The 21582-nt window shown below is 39.0% G+C and overlaps 1 protein-coding gene and 2 non-coding genes across 4 annotated transcripts; all 3 read left to right on the top strand.

Moving 5' to 3' along the window:
• Positions 1–5068: 5068 nt before the first annotated feature.
• LOC117398723 (U2 spliceosomal RNA) lies at positions 5069–5259 on the top strand. Its single transcript, XR_004543963.3, has one exon. It is a non-coding gene; the product is annotated as a U2 spliceosomal RNA (small nuclear RNA).
• Positions 5260–6499: 1240 nt separating this feature from the next.
• On the top strand, positions 6500–6690 carry LOC117970177 (U2 spliceosomal RNA). Its single transcript, XR_004662763.1, has one exon. It is a non-coding gene; the product is annotated as a U2 spliceosomal RNA (small nuclear RNA).
• Positions 6691–10484: 3794 nt separating this feature from the next.
• On the top strand, positions 10485–21545 carry LOC117970179 (CD209 antigen-like protein E). 2 transcript variants are annotated; one of them, XM_034918036.2, is made up of 6 exons: positions 10485–10611; positions 16157–16264; positions 18534–18632; positions 19152–19303; positions 19744–19853; positions 20040–21545. In XM_034918036.2, exons 1-6 carry the CDS (start codon positions 10521–10523, stop codon positions 20182–20184), a joined length of 705 nt encoding a protein of 234 aa, XP_034773927.2. In that variant the 5' UTR covers positions 10485–10520; the 3' UTR covers positions 20185–21545. The 2 variants fall into 2 exon arrangements, with proteins under 2 accessions (XP_034773927.2, XP_058872017.1); XM_059016034.1 differs by lacking the exon at positions 16157–16264 and having other exon boundaries at positions 10486–10611.
• Positions 21546–21582: the final 37 nt, after the last annotated feature.

Genomic DNA, 21582 nt, shown 5'->3' with positions numbered 1-21582 from the left:
GTTATAAATTAAAATAGGATTTGTGTGCCATAAACATTACATAGGGAGGCTGTGTGGTCCAGTGGTTAAAGAAAAGGGCTTGTAACCAGGAGGTCCCCGGTTCAAATCCCACCTCAGCCACTGACTCATTGTGTGACCCTGAGCAAGTCACTTCACCTCCTTGTGCTCCGTCTTTCGGGTGAGACGTAATTGTAAGTGACTCTGCAGCTGATGCATAGTTCACACACCCTAGTCTCTGTAAGTCGCCTTGGATAAAGGCGTCTGCTAAATAAACAAATAATTCCGACTTGACTTCACCGGGATCCCCAAGGTTTCCTCTGATCACCCCCCCCCCCCACCCCCCCCCCCCCGCCATATTAATTTTAAAGAGAATTTTAATAATAATGATTGAATGTTGGTCTGAAATTGTGAGGATGTTTTTGTTTTCAAGGATAATGTGTTTAATTAGATCATTGAATGCTGTACAACTTTTTTTTCCCTTCCACAAATGTTAATTTGAATTTAAATAATAATGTTTGAAAAAAATGTCCGTCTTGTCATTTCTTCAGTTGTGAGAATGTTTTCCTTCTCTGGTAATGTGTTGAATTAGCTCTCAATTCACTTGTGTGCATTGTACATGTAGCTCCTGGCGCAAGTCTGTATGCACACAGCGAGACGGACCCTAACGTTTTAATCCTGGCCATTGGATGAGGAGAAAGAGGAAGTGCTAAACGTTCTGGAGGAAGTGAAAGCGTGAAGCGTTTCCTGTTGTTCACCCTGTTCCTGCTCTCCTTGTTGAAGAAACAAACCCTCCAGTAAAGAAGGATCTTCGTGGAATCCAGCTGCATGCGTCTAGAGATTGAGATAAACTAGGGAATGCAAACTGAACCCCGAAGTCAAAATGCATTTGCTTCAGAGCAGTCAGTAAGTTACACAGGGCTGCTGATCTTCTGTGCTTTGCCCTAACTTTAATACTCTCCTTTAAGAATTCAGTTGATACCTGTGTTAAGCCGTTCGTGTCTCTCAATCTCACGCTGAGAAACGTGTTAATAGTAACATTGATTTCATTTACAGGTGTCTGGGCTTTTAAATCGCAAGTCTTTTTTTCATTTCAAAGCAGAAGAGACTCCTCTTTATTAATGTGAATACAGTCGCGCAGAACGATTGTAATAAGGTGTGTCCAGCATATTTTTCATTATAGCTTGAATAAAGAGTAGTCGCTTATTAATATGTTGTGGCCTCGTTTGTAAGCTCAGCTTGTTTAATCAAAAATGTAAGGCTTGGCCAGTTTAAAAACACATTTAGTTGGTACACGTTGCAAGTTTCAACTCGGGGCGCACTCACCCCTGCCAGAGATTAGAGGTTGAGGATTTTCAACCTGGGGCGAAACTTTACTGTGAACACGTTTCTCAGTTGGGATTGAGATACGCGAATGGCTTCACAGATATCAACTGGTGCCAGCGCCCTCTGGGGGCAGCTACTGGGACTGCATCTGAAGCCAGTTCGAATCCGGTAAGCAGTCCCGTTCGTGAAAGTGGGCTAGAAACGAAAAATCTCTCTACCTAACATTATTCACTGCTTTGTAAACTTCTGTAGTCCTAGAATGCAACGTTTTTATTTAAAATGAAGTGAAAACAAATATACATGTTTTTGCTGAGATTATAAAGCATTTCGGTGACACGGTATATGTTCCCTGCATTCCCTGCGTTAAATAAAAAAAATGATTTGGTATAATTTAATTATAACGTTAATAATAATAATAAATAGATATATAAATCATGGTCCTAGCAGCAGTTTTGAAGTATTCTGTAAATAGTTCGTCTAATAGTTAAAAAGTACAATGCTTATGGGGCTGTCAAGACTTGTTTTCAAATGATACCGGTACGGACAGTGTATATAAACCAATGGAATGTCTTGTGTGTGTGTGTGTGTGTGTATAATTTAATAGAAGGACAACACATGCATGTCTCAGTCATAAACACGATCACGTTGCCTTCTAGTCAGAATTGTAGATATTAATACTGCCATAGCCTTATATTTTCAACTATTGATTCGCTCCATTGCCGCTGTACTTTATGCATCCAGGGCAAGTCAAACATCAGGAAAAACTCATAAATTGTGTGACCCTTCCTGCGGTTTCATCGGGTAGTGTGTGTGATGCCCGCTCGCAATGCTTTTTTTGCGAAGCGACCTCCTCCATTGAGATGCGACGATCGGGCAATGTGTTCAACTGGGCCTACAGGGCCCCTATCTCTTACAGTGGCGCCGGCCCCCTCTGGTGTCAGCAACTGGATCTGCAGCCCCTATCTCTTACAGTGGCGCCGGCCCCCTCTGGTGTCAGCAACTGGATCTGCAGCCCCTATCTCTTACACTGGTGCCAGCCCCCTCTGGTGTCAGCAACTGGATCTGCAGCCCCTATCTCTTACACTGGCGCCGGCCCCCTCTGGTGTCAGCAACTGGATCTGCAGCCCCTATCTCTTACAGTGGCGCCAGCCCCCTCTGGTGTCAGCAACTGGATCTGCAGCCCCTATCTCTTACACTGGTGCCAGCCCCCTCTGGTGTCAGCAACTGGATCTGCAGCCCCTATCTCTTACACTGGTGCCAGCCCCCTCTGGTGTCAGCAACTGGATCTGCAGCCCCTATCTCTTACACTGGTGCCAGCCCCCTCTGGTGTCAGCAACTGGATCTGCAGCCCCTATCTCTTACACTGGTGCCAGCCCCCTCTGGTGTCAGCAACTGGATCTGCAGGGCCCCTATCTCGTACAGTGGTGCCAGCCCCCTCTGGTGTCAGCAACTGGATCTGCAGCCCCTATCTCTTACACTGGTGCCAGCCCCCTCTGGTGTCAGCAACTGGATCTGCAGCCCCTATCTCTTACAGTGGTGCTTGCCCCCTCTGGTGTCAGCAAGTGGATCTGCAGCCCCTATCTCTTACAGTGGTGCTTGCCCCCTCTGCTGTCAGCAAGTGGATCTGCAGCCCCTATCTAGTGGACCTGCAGAGTCCCTTAAAAATTCAAATTCAAAATTAGATTTATTGGCATGACAAAGTTATGCAAGTGTTGCCAACGCATTTACAGAGCATATATATATATATATATAGAGAGAGAGAGGGGGGGGGGGATTTACAAAAAGACAAAATAAATTAATAATATGGAGAGACATGGTTATTTATATATTTAATTTATAGGCTATTTTCCTGAGCTGAGGTGGGTGTGTTTTGCCCCGGTTGGTGTGAAGCTCTGATATCAGTATGGCTCTGTTCACAGAGCTTCAGGGACAGCTCTCTGGACACTGCTTGAATCCTGAAGCTTAAGGGAATACCTTGGCTGTGTAACTGAACTGCACTGCTGCAGTCCTGCTCTGCTCATTACAAATCATTAGATACATGTCTAAATACTTGGTGCAACTGTTTTTTAAACCTTTATTAATCATAATAAAACTCATAGGGGGGGGGGGGGGACTAAACTGGTGAAAAATACATTTTAAAAATAATAAGCGGAGACACGTGATCGGTGCTGTGTACTGTACAGGTGTGTGGGATAGTACTGTAGAGTCAATTGGAGGTTTAGGTGTCAATACGAAACGACAGTGACGTTTTAAAAAGTTTGTGTATTTAGTGTGTATCAAATAATGGCAATTGGTTTTGATGTATTGTAGGATAGATTCGTGTGGGCCAGCTTTTATTTTAGTTAACCTGCTCGTAGTGTAAAATAAATACGTTTCTGACCAATTGTCTCACAGGTACATCAACAACTGTGGTACTATCAACGAGTCAGAAAGGTTAAATTAAAAGTTTAAATAAATAAATACATAAATAAATAAATAAATACTGATATGAAACAAAACATACATTTTGGGCAGCTAAAATGTGTAAAACTTGAATCTATAATTGAGTATGACGGTAGAAGCGCCGAACACGAGCTTCTAAATGCCCTACACGTGTTGTAAAGTAAAACTGAGTAAATCCATTTGGAATCTCAATAATCGTTTAATTCTCTAATTATCATAAAACACATCTGTGACGTCGCGGTTCTGTTTGCTCGAGGACAGCGCGGGAGCGGGGAGCGACGAGGAGCGTCAAACGAGGGACGATTTAAAACGTATTTTAAATTATATTTACTTGACGTATTATCATTATTGTTACTGTTATTACTTTGTTAAAGTATTTTGTAAACGTTTTATTTATTTTTTTAAAGCAACATTACACGCTTTTTCTGACTGAATTCGGCGTCTCCGGGGTAGTGTTGAATTTCGGTCGAAACCTTTCTTGTCAGACAAGTCAGTATATATTTTATTATTTATTTTGGGTGTTTTTTTTTGTTTTCTGCGGGTATTTTAAATTTAGTTCGCCTTAGTACAATATATTTTAAGTTTTGTGACATTTTTGGAGCTCTCTACTTTACCGTCGGCCCAGCTACGTATGCGTTATTTGTGGGCCTTCTCCAGTAAATTAATTAGATTGAACCATTTCAATGTTCTCAATAAACTACCATGTGCTGGTATTTAATTTTGTAATAATGTACGTACTAGAAAATGGAACATGTACGGTACGCAGTATTTTATTGTAAGTTGTAGTAATTTAATATCGGTTGCTGTATTTAAACATTATGTTTAGTGAGGCTTGTTTCAGTTTTGAAGTAGGTCTATAACTGATACTTGGGTTATCAATAGAAAGAGAGTTGTTTTTTGGGGGTATTGTAAACGGTAAACTAGCCCAAAATTTATTGTATTGATATTAAGTGGCGTTTTTTTCCTCAGTTTATTGGTGTCGGGTTTGGTTTATTAAACTTTTTTTTACAAATGCGTCGCTTGAAGGAGAGAAATTGCTAGAAACCGAAATCCGGTGTGCGTCATTGTAATGGGCGGGGTTATTCAAATATACAGACCGCACGGCATGCTGGGGGTTGCTAAATAACGTTTATACAGCTAAACAATGTAACACGTCTAGTTTGTATCAACCGTCAGGAATGTGCTTTGTTAGTATGTGTCGATGTTTGTGTTAAAATGCAGCTGTGGAGGGGATAGTGTGAGGTCACCGTGACGGGGAAATATCTCGGCGGAGGTGCGGCTCTCGCCTCGAGAGCGAAACGGCATCGCTTCTCGGCCTTTTGGCTAAGATCAAGTGTAGTATCTGTTCTTATCAGTTTAATATCTGATACGTCCCCTATCTGGGGACCATATATTAAATTGATTTTTGGAACTGGGAGATGGAAGAGGGGCTTGCTCCGTCCACTCCACGCATCGACCTGGTATTGCAGTATCTCCAGGAACGGTGCACTCCCCTCCCGGGGGGAAACTAAACTGGTGAAAAATAGATGTAGTGTTTAGGAAATTTCAGTAGGATAGTGTGTGGTTTGTCCTGGCTGCGTGTTACCGGTGTAAAGCAAGGAAGGTACAGCTTAAGTGTACAAGCTGAGTCCAGTTATTACTATACGTGTTTTGTAAAGTAACTGAAAGCACTCATTTCATACTGTATGTAAAAACCTAAAGCCCCGAAAAAAAGATTTACGTAGAACTCGAAAATAGCAAAATAAATCAATAATAATAAAAAAAAGCCTTGTGTGTGGTTTGTCCAGGCTGCTTGTTCCCGGGTATGAACACTTGCTGGAACTGTAAGCATTAAGCTGCAATATCTTGTTGCATCCAACAGATGGCGCCACAGCAATTTTTGCACCTTGTAATGTCAATTGCTCTGTGAAGAGCTGTTTTAGTGAAGTTTAATTTCAATTTCTGCAAGTTAATTAATTTGATTATTGCCCGACTTTGCCCCTAGATCATTTCTTCTCCGAATGTAGCACTTTGACTCCTGGTATTTGTTCCAAACCATGTTCTAAATTGTTTAATTGAACCAACCCAGACCCTGTAGTTAATTATCTCCTTTGCCTGTTAAACCTGGAGTGGAGTATTGCCCTCCAGGACTGATACTGGACACCCCTGATGTGTGGCTGATTTGATTTATGGCTGATTTGACCCAGTTTCTGTGATCTTTAAAGGATGATGCAGAATTAAGTTTACTTCAAAATAACCCATTAAGTGCCAGTGTTGTAATAGAGGACAGGCTGCTTTGTAATTTCTAGAGCATTAACTGACCTCTACCTCAATTCTCTTCAACTATATTATGATAACTTGCTCTAATTTTAACTGCAAACGTTGTCTAAATGTATTGTATACAATTATATAAGTATAGCTTGTGCTAAATACATGCTTTCTGTAGCTCACAGTGTGTCCACCGGGTGGCACTGTAGTGCCGTGGTTAACATTGCCTTCATGCAGCAGCTTTGCGCATGTATTTGTGATGCAATAATAGGGAGGCGTGTTTATGCTGTTTGGAATGCTGGGTTGATTTAGCTCCGAATAAAGTCCTGTTTAAAAACTAAAGCACACTCCAGCTTTACAAGTTAATATAACATGCGTTGCTGTGTGTGGCTTTGTTCCTGTGTTGAAATACTTGCATACGTCCCTCCCACCTTAACTGGTGAAGGAGTGAGCGGAGGGGGGGCCCTCGTCTCGAGGGCAGCTCAGCATCGCTTCTCGGCCTTTTGGCTAAGATCAAGTGTAGTATCTGTTCTTATCAGTTTAATATCTGATACGTCCCCTATCTGGGGACCATATATTAAATTGATTTTTGGAACTGGGAGATGGAAGAGGGGCTTGCTCCGTCCACTCCACGCATCGACCTGGTATTGCAGTACCTCCAGGAACGGTGCACTCCCCTCCCGGGGGGAAACTAAACTGGTGAAAATTAGATTTCAACTATAACTGGAGACACACGCTGTATTCTGTGTACTGTACAGGTGCGGCAATAGAAAATGTAATTAGAGTTTCAGTGTTAATGCAAAACTAAGGTGACGTGCTAAAGTGTAACTATTTCATTTTATCCTTATGTTTATGATGTAATGGCAATTGGTGTCAATTGTTCATTGCAAAAGTTAATGCATCAAATGATACCTAAAAAAAACACACCACTGCTTTTGTGCTGAATTTTTTCTTCCCCTCAAAGAAATGCATTTGGTATTAATGGGTTAAATTCACCTTTCTTTATTTTTATGCATTTCAGTGTGAATATAACAGGACGCCATCTTCTGGATTAATTTTCTTTGTGTGAAAACAGAACAGTCACTAGAAACAGACACACTCCCGCACTCATGAGCAAACACAATTATGTTCAGTTCTGTACAAATTGCAAAAGAAATTATATATATATATATATATATATATATAACTAAATTAAACCATTCTTAAAAAAACAAAGTTACATAATACAATATTAATACATACATTTTAATAATAGTAACAATCAAGAATTCAAACCGTGAGGCTGTCACTTCTCACATCATATTTATCACCCGTAGAACAGATTTCCTCCGCTCCTCAAACACCCCCCTTCTCTCATCAGTGGGCTGAGACTGGTTACACCAAATTGTAAGGCGTCATGCCTCATTGGCTGAAGGTCACAACTCTGACCACAGGGGACGTTCTCTCCCAACTGCAGGACTTCCCGAAAAAAAAGTAGACACATGCCAAACTGACAGGCTGACTGACAAGAGACAGACAGTGAGTTGAGGTTACGCACGCTGTCTGACAGACTAGACACAGCTAATGCACTATCCTTGCACGACTGCACTCCATCATTGTAGATCTAACTTGTTGTAATCTTAAGTTGCTGCTTCCTGTCTCGCATTGTATTTTAGTGGTATTCTTATTTGCACTTACTGTAAACTACACTGTGTTTAAATGTGAAGCTTGCATTGTAACCCTGCGCTGCCCTGTAACACCTGTGTGAGTCACCTGGGATAAAGACGTCTGACAAATGAAGACATGGGTGCTTTACTCAGCAGTGCTATACCGATCATCACCAGTTAGTCCCAGTCAGTACTTTAATCTCTTTGAAAAGAATTGATGTTGTGTTTTTATTTAAAAAAAAAAAAAAAAATGTAGTGCTTACATAAGTTTTGAGCCCTCATTTGTTATTTAAGGTGTGTGTGACATGCTTTCATGGGGTTTAAAGTTTTACGATTTCTAATTTAAAAAAATGGGCAGTGTCATTATAAAAGGTATTTAAATATTTATTTTAAGTCTTTGACATTACCGTAACAATAGTTATTGTAGTAAATACAACTGCACGAGTGGAGGTTATGCTAGCAAAGGGGTGTGGGTTCTATATAAAATGCTGCTAACATATTTAATTAAATATCAGTACAAAACCTGATGCAAGTGCAAAAACTAAACAACTCCTTTTATTTGTTAAGTAAAGTGTATCTTTTTTGAAAATATTTTCACTAATATGTGTAATGTCATAATGCCTAATCAATGTGCTGTATATTCTTTATACAGCCGTTTTTAGTTGTTACAGTAACGACAGATTTATGTGCTAAAACAAATTTGAACAAAGATACAAATGTCAGCTCAGCTGAGTTTGTGTTTAGGCCGTTAACATTATTTCTTGTTTCATTCTGGTTGTTTTGCAACCCCAATTTGTCCCCTTTCTGTAGAATGACCCATATATATGCGTGTGTATAACTGCAGTGTACATTGATGAAAAAAATAAAGAATGGGTGTCCACACAAAGTTTACATTTTAAACAGAATGGTTGGTTGTGTCTCTCTCTCTCTCTCTCTCTCTCTCTCTCTCTCTCTCTCTCTCTCTCTCATTCATATATATATATATATATAAATAATGTCTATTCAATCAAATATTTAACAGATATCAGACAAAATCCCAGAAAATGTGAACAAAAATACAGATCAAAGGGTCATAAGTTTTTAAATCTATAAGATCATAAATTCTTTTAGACAAAAAATGTTCAGTGTGTGCCTTTTGGTGTTTGTTTCTTATTGTTTTTTTTTATAAAAATGTTAACTTTAATAAATTAAGAAATAAAAGAAGTGTACCATAACAACATTGAAAAAGAATGATTGAAAAATGTCTGTCTTGTCATTTCTTCAATTGTGAACATGTTTTTCTTCACTGGTAATGTGTTGAATTAGCTCTCAATTCAGTGTGGAGTAGTGGTTAGGACTCTTGACCGGAGGGTTGTGGGTTCAATCGCAGGTGGGGGACACTGCTGCTGTACCCTTGATCAAGTTACTTTACCTAGATTGCTCCAGTAAAAACCCAGCTGTATAAATGGGTAATTGTATGTAAAAATAATGTGATATCTTGTAACAATTATAAGTCACCCTGGATAAGGGTGTCTGCTAAGAAATAAATCATAGTAATGCTCCTGGTGCAAGTCTGTATGCAGACAGCGAGACAGACCCTAACGTTTTAATCCTGGCCATTGGATGAGGAGAAAGAGGAAGTGCTAAACGTTCTGGAGGAAGTGAAAGCGCAAAGTGTTTCCTGTTGTTCACCCTGTTCCTGCTCTCCTTGTTGAAGAAACAAACCCTCCAGTAAAGAAGGATCTTTGTGGAATCCAGCCGATGCCTCTAGAGCGAGATAAACTAGGGAATTGAAACTGAACCCTGAAGTCAAAACGCATTTGCTTCAGAGCAGTCAGTAAGTTCTAATGTCATGGGCCGGGTATCTCTTATTATTCCCACGCTGGTGATGAAACCCCCAGTGGAGAGGATATAGTGGAGGCTGTCTCAATTCCCCATGTACAGTATCTGAAGAGCTGCCTATCTAGCTGTCATGAAGCTTGCTATTCACATTCACCTTATTAAGGTTCCAGGAGTGTTGGGTGATGCTTGTCTTTCCGTATGTCCAACCAATTCAAGTGTTTGGTACGATGGAATAGGGTTTAATTTAGACCAATTTAATGATAATGGTTTAACTCACTTCTGTATTTTACAGTTCCTAAAGTGCGTACTGAGGTTGCTAAAAGATCATTTGCTTATTTTGCTCAGTGGTCTTGGAATAAATTACAGTCTAAACTTGCAGTCCCAAATAACTTTTCAATTCAAGAGTAAGCTGCATGATTATCTACGTGAGAGTTATGCTTGTTTTTAGCCACTGCCTCATTGTGTGACCCTGAGCAAGTCACTTCACCTCCTTGTGCTCCGTCTTTCAGGTGAGATGTTGTAAGTGACTCTGCAGCTGATGCATAGTTCACACACCCTAGTCTCTCTAAGTCGCCTTGGATAAAGGCGTCTGCTAAATAAACGAATAATAAGTAGTTTATTACCCTTGTCACTTATGGATTTCACTGATTGTTTATTGTATTGAGTATGACATGTCTGTTTTAAATGTATTTTATTTTTGTAATTATATGTTTGTATTGTAAATATGTTTTATTGTACTGCTGCTACCTTTCTTGCCTAGGTCTCACTTGAAAATAAAAGAGGTTTTAATCTCAAAGTGATTTTCTAGTAAAATAAAGGTTTAATAAAATGTAATAAAATAACTAGGGTTGAACCAGACCCCAATTTAGCACCAAGGTAATGGTCTAAGTAGGTGGTACAGTGCAAGCCATCCATGTGGTTTAAATGTTTTAATTTGAGAGATACTGCTGCAGCCCATGCCCTTCAGCGTGCATCATTAATACAAGAGCCAGCACTTCCTCTATCTCAGTCAGTTCTGCCACTTCTCACGAAGCAGTAGCTATGGAGATGGCTGACAAGCCCTCAGATCATATATACGAGAACATGGCCATCAAGCAGCCACGAGCCCAGAGACCCGAGGCACAGCAAAAGGGTAAGTGCTGTCCGTCCTTGTGCAGGTATTGCGTGCTGGCTGAGAGATTGTAGGCAACCAGTAAGATTGCACACTTGTTGAGGCTAGCCAGTCAGAGCAGAGCTATTATCATTGCTGTGTTTTAGCAAATGTTCAGTTCAAGTCTCTGTGAGCGTCTGATTAACAAACCTGTATTTTGAGACCGCTGTTAAACGTCTACAAATGATGGGTTGAGATGTTTTACAGTGAAATCTAATGCACGATTACAAGATTATTTATTGTTAGTTTTGCATATATCAGTGAAGGTTGAACTGCAGTGTACAAAAATGAAGGTTCATGATAAAAAAATAAAATTGATGTACACAAAGAGTTTAAATGATTAAAATATTTCAGTATGTTTCAAGCAAAAGCTCTTCAGCTGTGTAGAATATGGTACTGAAAACGACATGAAATAGATTTGTTAATCATTTACACACAAACACAGTCCAGACATTGTGGTGAAGTGTTTGTTTTGTGATAAAGGAGACTCCACACTGAATCTAAACAATGAACAAATGCGTGTGGTGGTGTTATTAAGAAACACATTTTTTGGCGTTTGTAAATTCTTATGTGCTTCTGAAAATAGACAGACTTAATGAGCCCCCCCCCCCCCCCCCCCCCTCCCAGCAGTGAGTTATCATCTGTAACCACATGAGCTGTTTCATTGCTGTCACTATGAACCACATCCTCTTGAAATGTCCTGCCTTTGTTCTCTTTTCTTGATTTTTCATGTATTTTACATATTTTGGTCAGAAATGTACAGCTATGGCCAAAGGATCACCTAAAATTTTAGGATTGAGACATCTAACAACAAAAAAAAAAACTGAACAGAATTTAGATCTTTTATTTAACATCATGTAATCAAAGAAATTACTAAATGATATCGTAAAAAAAAGTGTACCGGAAGCCATAGTGGTACAGTATTTCATGTTAGATTTTGAAATGTCACATTAAAAAAATATATAAATAAATTATTATTTAAGTATATGGAAAAATACAAAAGTGGTATGTAATTCAATATGTTAACATAACATTATTCAGCAGGTTTTATTCGACTTTATGAAGCAAAATGAGTTAATTCTACAGGGTGATGCAAAACTTTTGTCCAGATCTGTAAAAAAAAAAAAAAAAAAAAATGGTATTAACCCCAGACACCCGAGCTGAAAACTCTATACCAAAGACTCTCACTAGAGCAGGTTGCTGGTGCTGCAGCTCCGCCCCACAACCACAAAATAGCAGACCCCCCCAGCAATGCCTTTTTCTTTCAAGACTGCGACCATCAATACCACAACCCCGAAGTTAATTGTTAACATTCCTAGTTCAGGGAACCAGGATTATGATAATAACCTAACATTCCTTTTCAAGTAGGGAATATTAACAATGGGTGAGTATGCCCAAGCTGTCGCAAGGACATGGCATACAACCCAATTGCAAGCTAGGACCGTTTGTGTCACAGTAATGTTCCATACTGAAAAAAATAAGTATAAATAAAAAAAAAACATTAAGATGAGCCATGGGCTTGTGACAGCAATGTCCTGGGGCTGGTGCTGGTCCTTTGACTGCGGCGCAGCCTGTGTCTCTTGTCTAGGCAAAGGGCGTTTAAAAGCATGCCTGCCCCCGTGGAAAGCGGTAGCAGGCTGTCTCTGGACGGGTCTGCCTGTTTCTTCTGCAGCTGTGGCCTTGGGTGCCACTGTGCTGCAGGCTTGCGTGGTGGCGGTGGGCGTTTTGGCAGAAGGTGCACCAACTCCCTGGTGGATTCCCTTGCACGCTGCGACTGCTGTAGCATTTCGTCTACCGCCGGACCAAAAGTGTGACCTGGGGTGATCCAGCAAAGCTGTATCCATCCAGCACTCCTGCCTGGGAGAGCCAAAGCTGTCTTCGTGCAGCCACCAACGCTGCATTCCTAGCAAGATCTCTTGATTTGCTGAAAATAATTGTGAAAGCTTATAATATAGTGAAAGTTATTTTAATATCATATCAGTGTTTAATAAGACACTGCACACCTGTTTGTACTAGATTATAATATAAACCCTTCTGTTCTTTATTATATTGCATACATTGTGTCAAGTTATTTTTTATTTGTGATCTGCTATGTTGTCCGATTTGTAATGTTTGCTTGTTTCTTATTTCAGTGATCTGTGATACTATATTGCATGTAAAAAGGGTACAAGTGTTTGGCTATTAGTTTTTATTTGCAATCTGCAGTTGCATGGTCTTTTTTTATGGCTTTTTCTTAAGAAGAGCTTTAAGATCCTTATAATGAAAGACGCTATCTAACAAAGATTATGATGACCATTATTATTATTATGATGACCATTATTATTATTATTATTATTATTATTATTTTATTGTTCTTATTATCAGGATGGATGTTCTTCCTAACAGTGAATTTGTGACATCAAGGCCTTGTTAGTTGCATCTATTTTTGTGGACTGATATGTTCTCCGGTTTCAAATAATCATTTTTTTAAAAAGCATTGTCAGACATATTATTGTAAATGTTTAAACACTTTTCTTTGGGACCAGTTAGGAGATGTGAATAGTCAGATTGTTTTCCAAATGATTTCATGATGTGGGCAAACAGTCATTAACATATTTGAAAGTCCAGTATTGGACCGAATTTAGCCTTGCAGCTGAAAAAATATTTCTCAAGAAGAGGCAAGGATAGGCCTCCTAGTTTAGAGAGTGGGAGTCTCCTTTTCTTTATTCTGGGCTGGGAACTTTCCATAGACAATCTACCCAACAGTGAGATTGCAGCATTTTCCAGTTTAGCATGTGCTACCATTAGTTCTAATTATTATACAGATTATTGGTAGTCTAAAACAGTCTTCACATAATATAATTATTTACATGTGCATTTACATTTCCCCATCCAACTAACAATGTGATTTTTCATGAACCTGGCTCCCCAATTATTAATATTGTCATACAGTGGAGGCAGACTCAATTCCCCACGTACAGTGTCTGAAGAGCTGCCTATCCAGCTGTCAAGAAGCTTGCTATTCACATTCACCTTATTAAGAATGTCAGGTTCCAGGAGTGTTGGGTGATGCTTGTCTTTCCATATGCTGGTGTTAAACCAATTCATTGGTTTAAGTGCTGTCCATCTTAGGGCTCAAGAGTTCAGAGCCCTAACCACTACTCCACACTGCTGCCCCAGTCATCTGTAACTTCATGAGCTGTTTCAATCTTGCCACGATGAACCACATCCTCTTGAAATGTCCTGACTTCTCTTTTGTTGATTTTTCATGTATTTTGTGTATTTTGGTCAGAAATGTACAGCTCGGGCCAAAAGTTTAGCATCAGCTAGAATTTTAGGATTGAGAAATTATTAACAAAACAAAAAAAACAAACAAAAAAAACTATATGAAGATAATTTAGGTATTTTATTTAACATCTTGTAATCAAAGAAACTACATAAATTATATCGTAAAAGTCTACCGGAAGCCATAATCGTAGTACAGTGCACTGTAAAAGCAAAGAACGTGTGACGCGTCTAATATCTAAATGGCATGTGTGTATAGTATAATAGAAACGTTCTGTTCCTAAACAGCAGTGTTTATACGTCATCAGGTGTCACACTGGTGTTTAGTCATTTGGGACTAAACAATTATTTCGGATAATTGTTAAACGTTACGTGTTTAATCTGTGCCGCTTTTGCCAAGTTTAATGTTTCGATTTTAAACACCAGCGCTGCTATAAACGCTTACAAATGCTTAAAAAAAGTTACAAACACGTCCAAGAGTTTACAAAATAAACATCACAGGGTGTTTAAATCCTAAATTAGAATGATAAGTTAGACAAATAAGTGTTTTAAAGTTAAACACTCGGTCTTACAGTCTAGTATTTAATGTTGGATTTTGAAATGTCCAATGTTTTCAATTTGTCAGATTTTCGTTAAGTATATGGAAAACTACAAAGCTGTGTGCAATTTTAGGAAATAGCAATTAATAGATTAATGAAAATTGGATGTGTGTCATTAGGTAAAACAATAAAAATAAAAGCTTATTTTATTTTATATAGTTTCTCAAGGAAAAGACATTATGTTTTAAAAACTTTTTATTAACTCAAACATCTAAAAATCTATTGTCTATAAACTAAAAATCTTAGGGCTGTATTCTGATCACAGCGCGAATGGGGCTTGCCTCCGATTCTGTGGCGCATAAATGGAGGAAAGATGTAAAAAAAAAAAAAAAACTGCACTGAAATGGTATTCTGAAGTCTTGTCTCGCGCAGTTATAGCGCGCATGCCCAGTCACTAACATATTTGCAGAAGCGATTCTGTGCAGTGGGTTCCCAAATAGACAATTGAGCTCTGTGTTAAGAACTGCTGAGAGCAGGTTTATTTAGTGGTGCAATCAGGAACTTTAACAATTGAACACACTATAAAAAGCAAAGTAGTCCTACGTAACACTGTGTTTGTACTTACACAGAAAGAGGAAATCAAAGAAAGAAAAGAATGACTGGGATGAGTGAGGGGAATTTTTCTCTGGCGTACTCCATAGTTCACATGTAGTTCACATTTAGAGGATGCCACAGTGATAACTAATGTATTCATTTAAGATTGAGTAATTTAGCTTGGTATTTAACTATTCAGGGCAGCAGTGTAGAGTAGTGGTTAGGGCTCTGGACTGATCGGAGGGTTGTGGGTTCAATCCCCAGTGGGGGACACTGCTGTTGTACCCTTGAGCAAGGTACTTTACCTAGATTGCTCCAGTAAAAACCCAACTGCATAAATGGGTAATTGTATGTAAAATAGTGTGATATCTGTATAATGTGATATCTTGTAACAATTGTAAGTCGCCCTGGATAAGGGCGTCTGCTAAGAAATAAATAATAATAATTCACAAACCAACATTTCAAACACCCTAAAATGTACAGTTTGGAGGTACTGTAGAGCTACAACTACAGTACTACTACAAAAAAAAATCGATAAATAAAATCTACTTAAAGCAAATAAATCCGAAAAAAAACCCCGTCAACCCTAGTCTAAGTCTTAAATAAATGCTGTATCACTTATTCTGTATTCATTAAACTACCGATCTCCCAGTATCCTTTGCCTTTTTTTTATGAATGCTGTTTTTAATTGTTCCATTTTTATAAATTGGATTTTTATCTGAGGTTTTTCTCATTTTACAATTAGTTTTTTTTTTTTTGTTATAAATTCCAATTTTGTTTTTAGACACTTTTAATTGTTCGTTTCTACAAACTTTTTTTTATATAAAAATCAAATTCCGTATTTAATGCTTTAATTGTTGATTTGTGTGTGAAGCGCTTTGAGATTATTATTATTATTATTATTATTATTATTATTATTATTATGAAAGGCGCTATAGAAATGTGAATTGTGGCTCTTGTAGCAGTTATTATTTCCATCCTGTTCTATGGTCATCAGATTTTCACCTCCCTGGCCCGTGGAGGGGGGTGCACTGGTGACATTTTGTTTTGTTAGTGACCCCCACTTTCAAGAAGCCCCCCTATGATCCTGAAATGTCTCGATGTATTTCATTCCTCTCTTTTGTTTTCAGTATCAAGGAGTTCTGATTCTTCAACAGCTTCCTGTGGTTGGGCTGTGTGGCTTCTTGCAGCTCTGAGCTGCCTGCTACTGGCAGTCAATATAGCCCTGGGGGTGCTCTGTGAGTACACTGAACTGTTTAAAAAATAATTTTAAAAAGTGCTTAGGATTGTTCACGTTTGTTTTGATGATATGATGATCTGAATTTGAAAGTAAGTCAGCCATCATTCCTCAGATACAGGTCAGTCACGTTTTACGGTCCTTGTCTTCAGAATAAAATCAATCCCCATTAAATATATACGCAACAAATTAATGCACTTACCCGTCACACGCGATTTCCGACTGCGTCACCAGTTATCTGATACAAAGCCCATCTCCTTAAATTTTACAATTGATCTGAATATCCGTCACTGCCTGCGTTTTTGTTTTGTTTTGTTTTTCTCGCAGTCTTTATTGTGCAGTTACACAGCGCTTCCTTCAGTTTCACCTGACGAAAATGCAGCCAAAAGAACGCGAACGAGACCAGCTACTGTAATATAAAACAGTTAATCATTAAACAGTTTTAGATACTGTAATTTTTTGTTTTGTTTTTAACAAAACCAACTACAGTACATCTAAATGAAAGCCTGTTTATTATCAAACACAGCCCGTTAAGCTATGTATTTTTGACATTGTATCTTTTTTGTGTTCCCTGAAAAAACGGACAAGGATGGTAATGAAGTCAAAATTGTATAGGGTCGGAGTGCTGAGTCTCTTGCAATGTCTACACACACACACACACAAATCCAGTTTCATGAAATGTGTTATTTAACATTTAATTTCTCACCACCAAGCAGTCCTACAGATATCGTTTCTTAATTATTTTTGGTGAGCATTGTTAGGTATATTAGTCTCCAAAAATCTGGATTTTGCCCGACAACTAAATGAAAACTTACTTGGTTTAAAATGTGTTGGTAATGTTTCAGTAAATTTAAAAAAGTAGGCTGAGTTTGTGAGTTTCTGAAATTTTTTTTATCACAATGACTTCCTGCTGACTGGTTTGATTACAGACAGGTTCACAGAGCATTACCCTGACCTGGGAAGCTCTGAGATTTGTTTAATTCAACCCTTTGAATATTTTTCACTGATTAATGACATTCTGTAACTTTGTGTACTGCAGTTCTGTAACTTTGTGAACTGCAGAACTTTACTCAGCTAGCTATTCAGCATTCAATAATCTGCAATTGATACACCTCATCTGTCAATTGATACACCTCATATGTTAAAAGTTCGTATGCTTGAACTTTTGAAGTATTGGTTTTCCCAGGAAATTTGAGACAATTTACTCCTTTGGTCTAACCTAGGGGAAGATAGTCTTAGATAATTTAACACCCTTAATCGCCATGATAGGGTTTGAGAAGCAAAAATGTAACTTTTTTAAATGGTTTTTAAAGGTTGGGTAAGTTATTTACGGAATGTTCTGATGCTGCACGGTGATTGGCTGCTGAGGGGTTTTAAATATAGCTTAATGCACGGCAGAACCTTTTTATTTATTTTTTGTCTAATTACAGATCGATTAATAAATTATCAATACACAACGTATTAAACTTGCAACGGAGAGCCTGGGTGTAGTTTTTTGTTACTACTCTGTTGTGCCTTATCACTTGTTTTTCTCGATCATTTTTGCTAAAAGCAGTTTCTGTATTTACACTCGCTAAGTTTTTGGCCGTATTTTAATGTTAATTTAGCCGTTTTGGCTAGTTACCCCCCGTCGCAGCCTAGCGCATTGCAAAGCCTGCAACTAAATTTTGCCCTTCCCCCGGGTCTAGCACGTTCTGGGTTACGTGTACTCTCGTTTTAACTAGCTTCAGGCATTTGAGGGAAGTAGCTGGACAGAGAGCTAAATTTAATTATTTTGATGCCGGCTGGGATAAAATAGTATTGTATTATTGGTTTTATAAATGTTGAAAAACTCCAGTTGAACCGTGTCTGCTGGACTATTTTTCCCCCAAAGCGGAAGAATATACAATAATATTGTTCGTTTAAAAATAAAAGTTTTTTTTCTATGTATTATTGTGTATGTTTTCTAAGCGGGATAACACTCTCCAGGGCTTGTGGGTTGTGTTCCGTTAACTCTGCTTCCTGCCTCCAACCCAACCACCGCCCTATGTTAATGCAACAGGACCCACGCCCTATTGTGTGTTATCCCTTGCATGACATGCTGTGCGTGCTCAAGAAAATGTAGACAAGGGTTTTGGCTAATGCCTTAGTAAGACAAGATGAACAGGATTGCTTTCTTGTTGTCTCTTGAGTTGATCTTGCCATGCCAATGTTTTAGTCCACCCCTCACTTCATGCAGGGAGTCATAAACTCTGATTTGTATCTTCCGTTAAGTTGCCTTTTTCTCTCAGACTTCAGAACACGTAAAGACTACCATGAAACCAGCTTCAGCCTGGATCAGATAACTGCAGAGCACCACAACCTGAGCAAAACTGTTGCAGACTGGAAGAGTAAGTATGTTAGAGAGGGCAGTTGGGTCCGATGGGAGCTTTGTCACAGAAAGGGCTGTGAACCATTGGAACAGGCTGCAGGACAGCTGTTGAAACAGAGACTCACGGATCCTTCAAGAGAAGACTGTATGCCATCATAAACAGTATTGTATAACCCTCTTTGTGACCACAATAAGACCTCTAGCTAGCCGCCTGGAGGATGGACGGGCCTGGTTAGTGGTTTTAGTTTTTCCTCTCCTCTGAGTGCTAACATACCCCGCTGGCCTCAAAGCAAGCGAGATGGGCCGAATGGCCTTTTCTTGGCCTTGAATTTCTTGTGTTCTTTTTAGGAAATAAAAGTAGATAAATACAGATTTGTTTCATTGGGGCAGTTGAAAAAAAATGTCAAGTTTCTGCTTTGATGTCAATATAGTCACAATTGAATCCCCCCCTCCCCCTGAAAATTGCCCGATTTACAGACAGCATGTTAATGAAGCTACAGATATCTACAACTAATAGATACGTTTTTTTTTATTTCAGAGAACGGTTGTAACATGTGTCCAAAGAACTGGGTGCTGTTCAATGACATGTGTTACTACTTCTCACTGGACAAACTGACCTGGAATTCAAGCCGGGATGCCTGCATTTCTGCTGGGGGAGACCTGGTGACTATACAGAGCTCACAGGAGCAGGTACTGCAGTCCTGTTAACAAAGTGAGGGGCTCAGATCAAGTTCTGGAAGTCATGACGTCGTTGATCTCTGCATTCTATATGGATACACCTGTTGTATTTGTTTAAAAAAAAATAATTACAAATACATCTGTCTGCTTTTGTTTTGTTTGATAATTCGCTGATGGTGAAAATGGAATGTCTTTAAAAGGTGGACATAAAAAAAATTCTACAATGTAGCATTGACTGTTTTTCAGGTAAACATTTAAATATTTAGGAACGGCTGTGGTATGATAACTCAAAAGGAAATTTAACTTGACATCGCTGTTTTCTTTGCTTCTTAGTGTGTGTATATGTATGTATATATATATATATATATATATATATATATATATATATATATATATATATATACACACTGGCAGCCAGGAGAACTCTTGTAACTGGTTTGTTTTCTGTTTAGGCATTCTTAAAGCAACAGATCAATGCACTCCACTGGGTTGGACTCACTGATGTGGTAACAGAAGGGGACTGGCGCTGGTTGGACAACACGCCTCTAAATGAGAGTACAACGTAAGGACTGTTGGACCCTATTACTAGCAACTTCAACAGCAGGGTCGACTGTACTCGGTATCTCAGTGTTTAATAGGGAAGCCCAGCCTGTCTGCCAGTGCGATTTTATACATGCCTATCAACCCCATCATTGTGCATGAAGTTGGGTTTGATTCTGACGTGCCATCATTCCTCTCTTACTTACAGATCCTGGGGCAAACCGCCTGATGACTGGAAAGTAGAGGACCCGACTGGGGAAGATTGTGCACTTTTAAGTGAAACTGGCCTTTATGATGTATCCTGTGGAAAGAAATACGAATGCATCTGTGAAAAAGTAGCACCTATAATATGAAAGCAGTTGCCTGACATCAGTATTCACAGTGCTGTGGCAGCAGAATGTAATCTGGCATTCATTCATCATTCACATCCTTGATAAATCACTTCTGTTGTACATAACAAAAAAAAAAAAAGAACTCCCTCATAAAAACCAGTCTGCAACTCACCCAGCGCACTGCTGACCGTGTATCTGTATTGAAATGCGCTTCAGCTGTCTTCATTTTCTAGTTGTGATTTGTAAGTTTACACCTGGTGGTCAAGACCTGCATTTGTGATTTTGATTTTAAAACTCCAGCACTTTTTTTTTATTGATCTGTCCAGTATCTATAGGTCCCAAGTTTGTCCAGACTGTTTGTAGCGGATGATGACGTTTTGGACATTAATTAATCTGACCTCAATTATTCCATTTAAAATCAAAGAAAACAACAAAATGGGTTTATTAAAAATGATCTAATTTGCAACTTGAAAACCCATCAAGGAATGGAGTGTACATACCATCAGGTGCTGATAATGATAAACTGCAGTTTTTTTTTACATAAACCTAAAACAGTTTAATCCACTTTTTACCTTCATCTGCTTATTCACACTCTAGTCTTGCGCTGAGCGCTGAGGCCTGGAACCAGCCAAGATTGACCTTCAGTCTTACAGATCGGTTATATTTTGTGGGTTGCACAATGGCTGTCGCGGGTCTGCAGGTTTTAATGTCCATCTGCAGGTCTGACCTGTGAGATGCAGGTCACGTGGATGGTCTGTCACTATGTCTTCACTCGTCCTTTTTCTATGAAATTGAATGCAGTTCTCTCTCATCACTGCATTATACAACCTTGTCATAGCCTCCTTGGCTTTCTTATTTAAGACTTTCTTATTTCTGTATTTTTGTGACCAGCATGCAAAACCTAACATGGCAATCAAAGCATTCAAAATCCTAAAAGGTATTGACAATGTTGACCCAGGGGACTTTTTCAACCTGAAAAAAGAAACAAGGACCAGGGGTCACAAATGGAGATTAGGTAAAGGGGCATTCAGAACAGAAAATAGGAGGCACTTTTTTACACAGAGAATTGTGAGGGTCTGGAACCCCCAGTAATGTTGTTGAAGCTGACGCCCTGGGATCCTTCAAGAAGCTGCTTGATGAGGTTCTGGGATCAATAAGCTACTAACAACCAAACGAGCAAGATGGGCTGAATGGGGCCTCCTCTCGTTTGTAAACTTTCTTATGGATTAACATACGTCTTAACCAAAAACTAACCAGGTTTAATTAAATAACTGTTTAAGATGGCACCTGCTCTTATCCGAAAAGACTCTTGATCTGAATCCAGCCGTATTGGATCTTTCTTCCGTAGTTACTGTGGTAATTGACTGCAATGTAATTAATATAAGTTGATATGTAGAGGTGATTTGTTCCAGCAGGTTT

The sequence above is a fragment of the Acipenser ruthenus genome, chromosome 51 (genome assembly GCF_902713425.1).
Source record: "Acipenser ruthenus chromosome 51, fAciRut3.2 maternal haplotype, whole genome shotgun sequence".
NCBI classification, from domain to species: Eukaryota; Metazoa; Chordata; class Actinopteri; order Acipenseriformes; family Acipenseridae; genus Acipenser; species Acipenser ruthenus.
Note: the sequence above shows the minus strand (reverse complement) of the source record. Positions and strands in the feature narration are given on the sequence as shown.

Excerpts from the sequence above, each read along its gene's own strand:
- LOC117970179 (XM_034918036.2), top strand. The coding sequence starts at position 10,521 with ATGGAGATGGCTGACAAGCCCTCAGATCATATATACGAGAACATGGCC. Across the intron at positions 10,612-16,156 it reads ACCCGAGGCACAGCAAAAGG|TATCAAGGAGTTCTGATTCT; the intron begins GTAAGTGCTGTC and ends TTTTGTTTTCAG. Across the intron at positions 18,633-19,151 it reads AACTGTTGCAGACTGGAAGA|AGAACGGTTGTAACATGTGT; the intron begins GTAAGTATGTTA and ends TTTTTATTTCAG.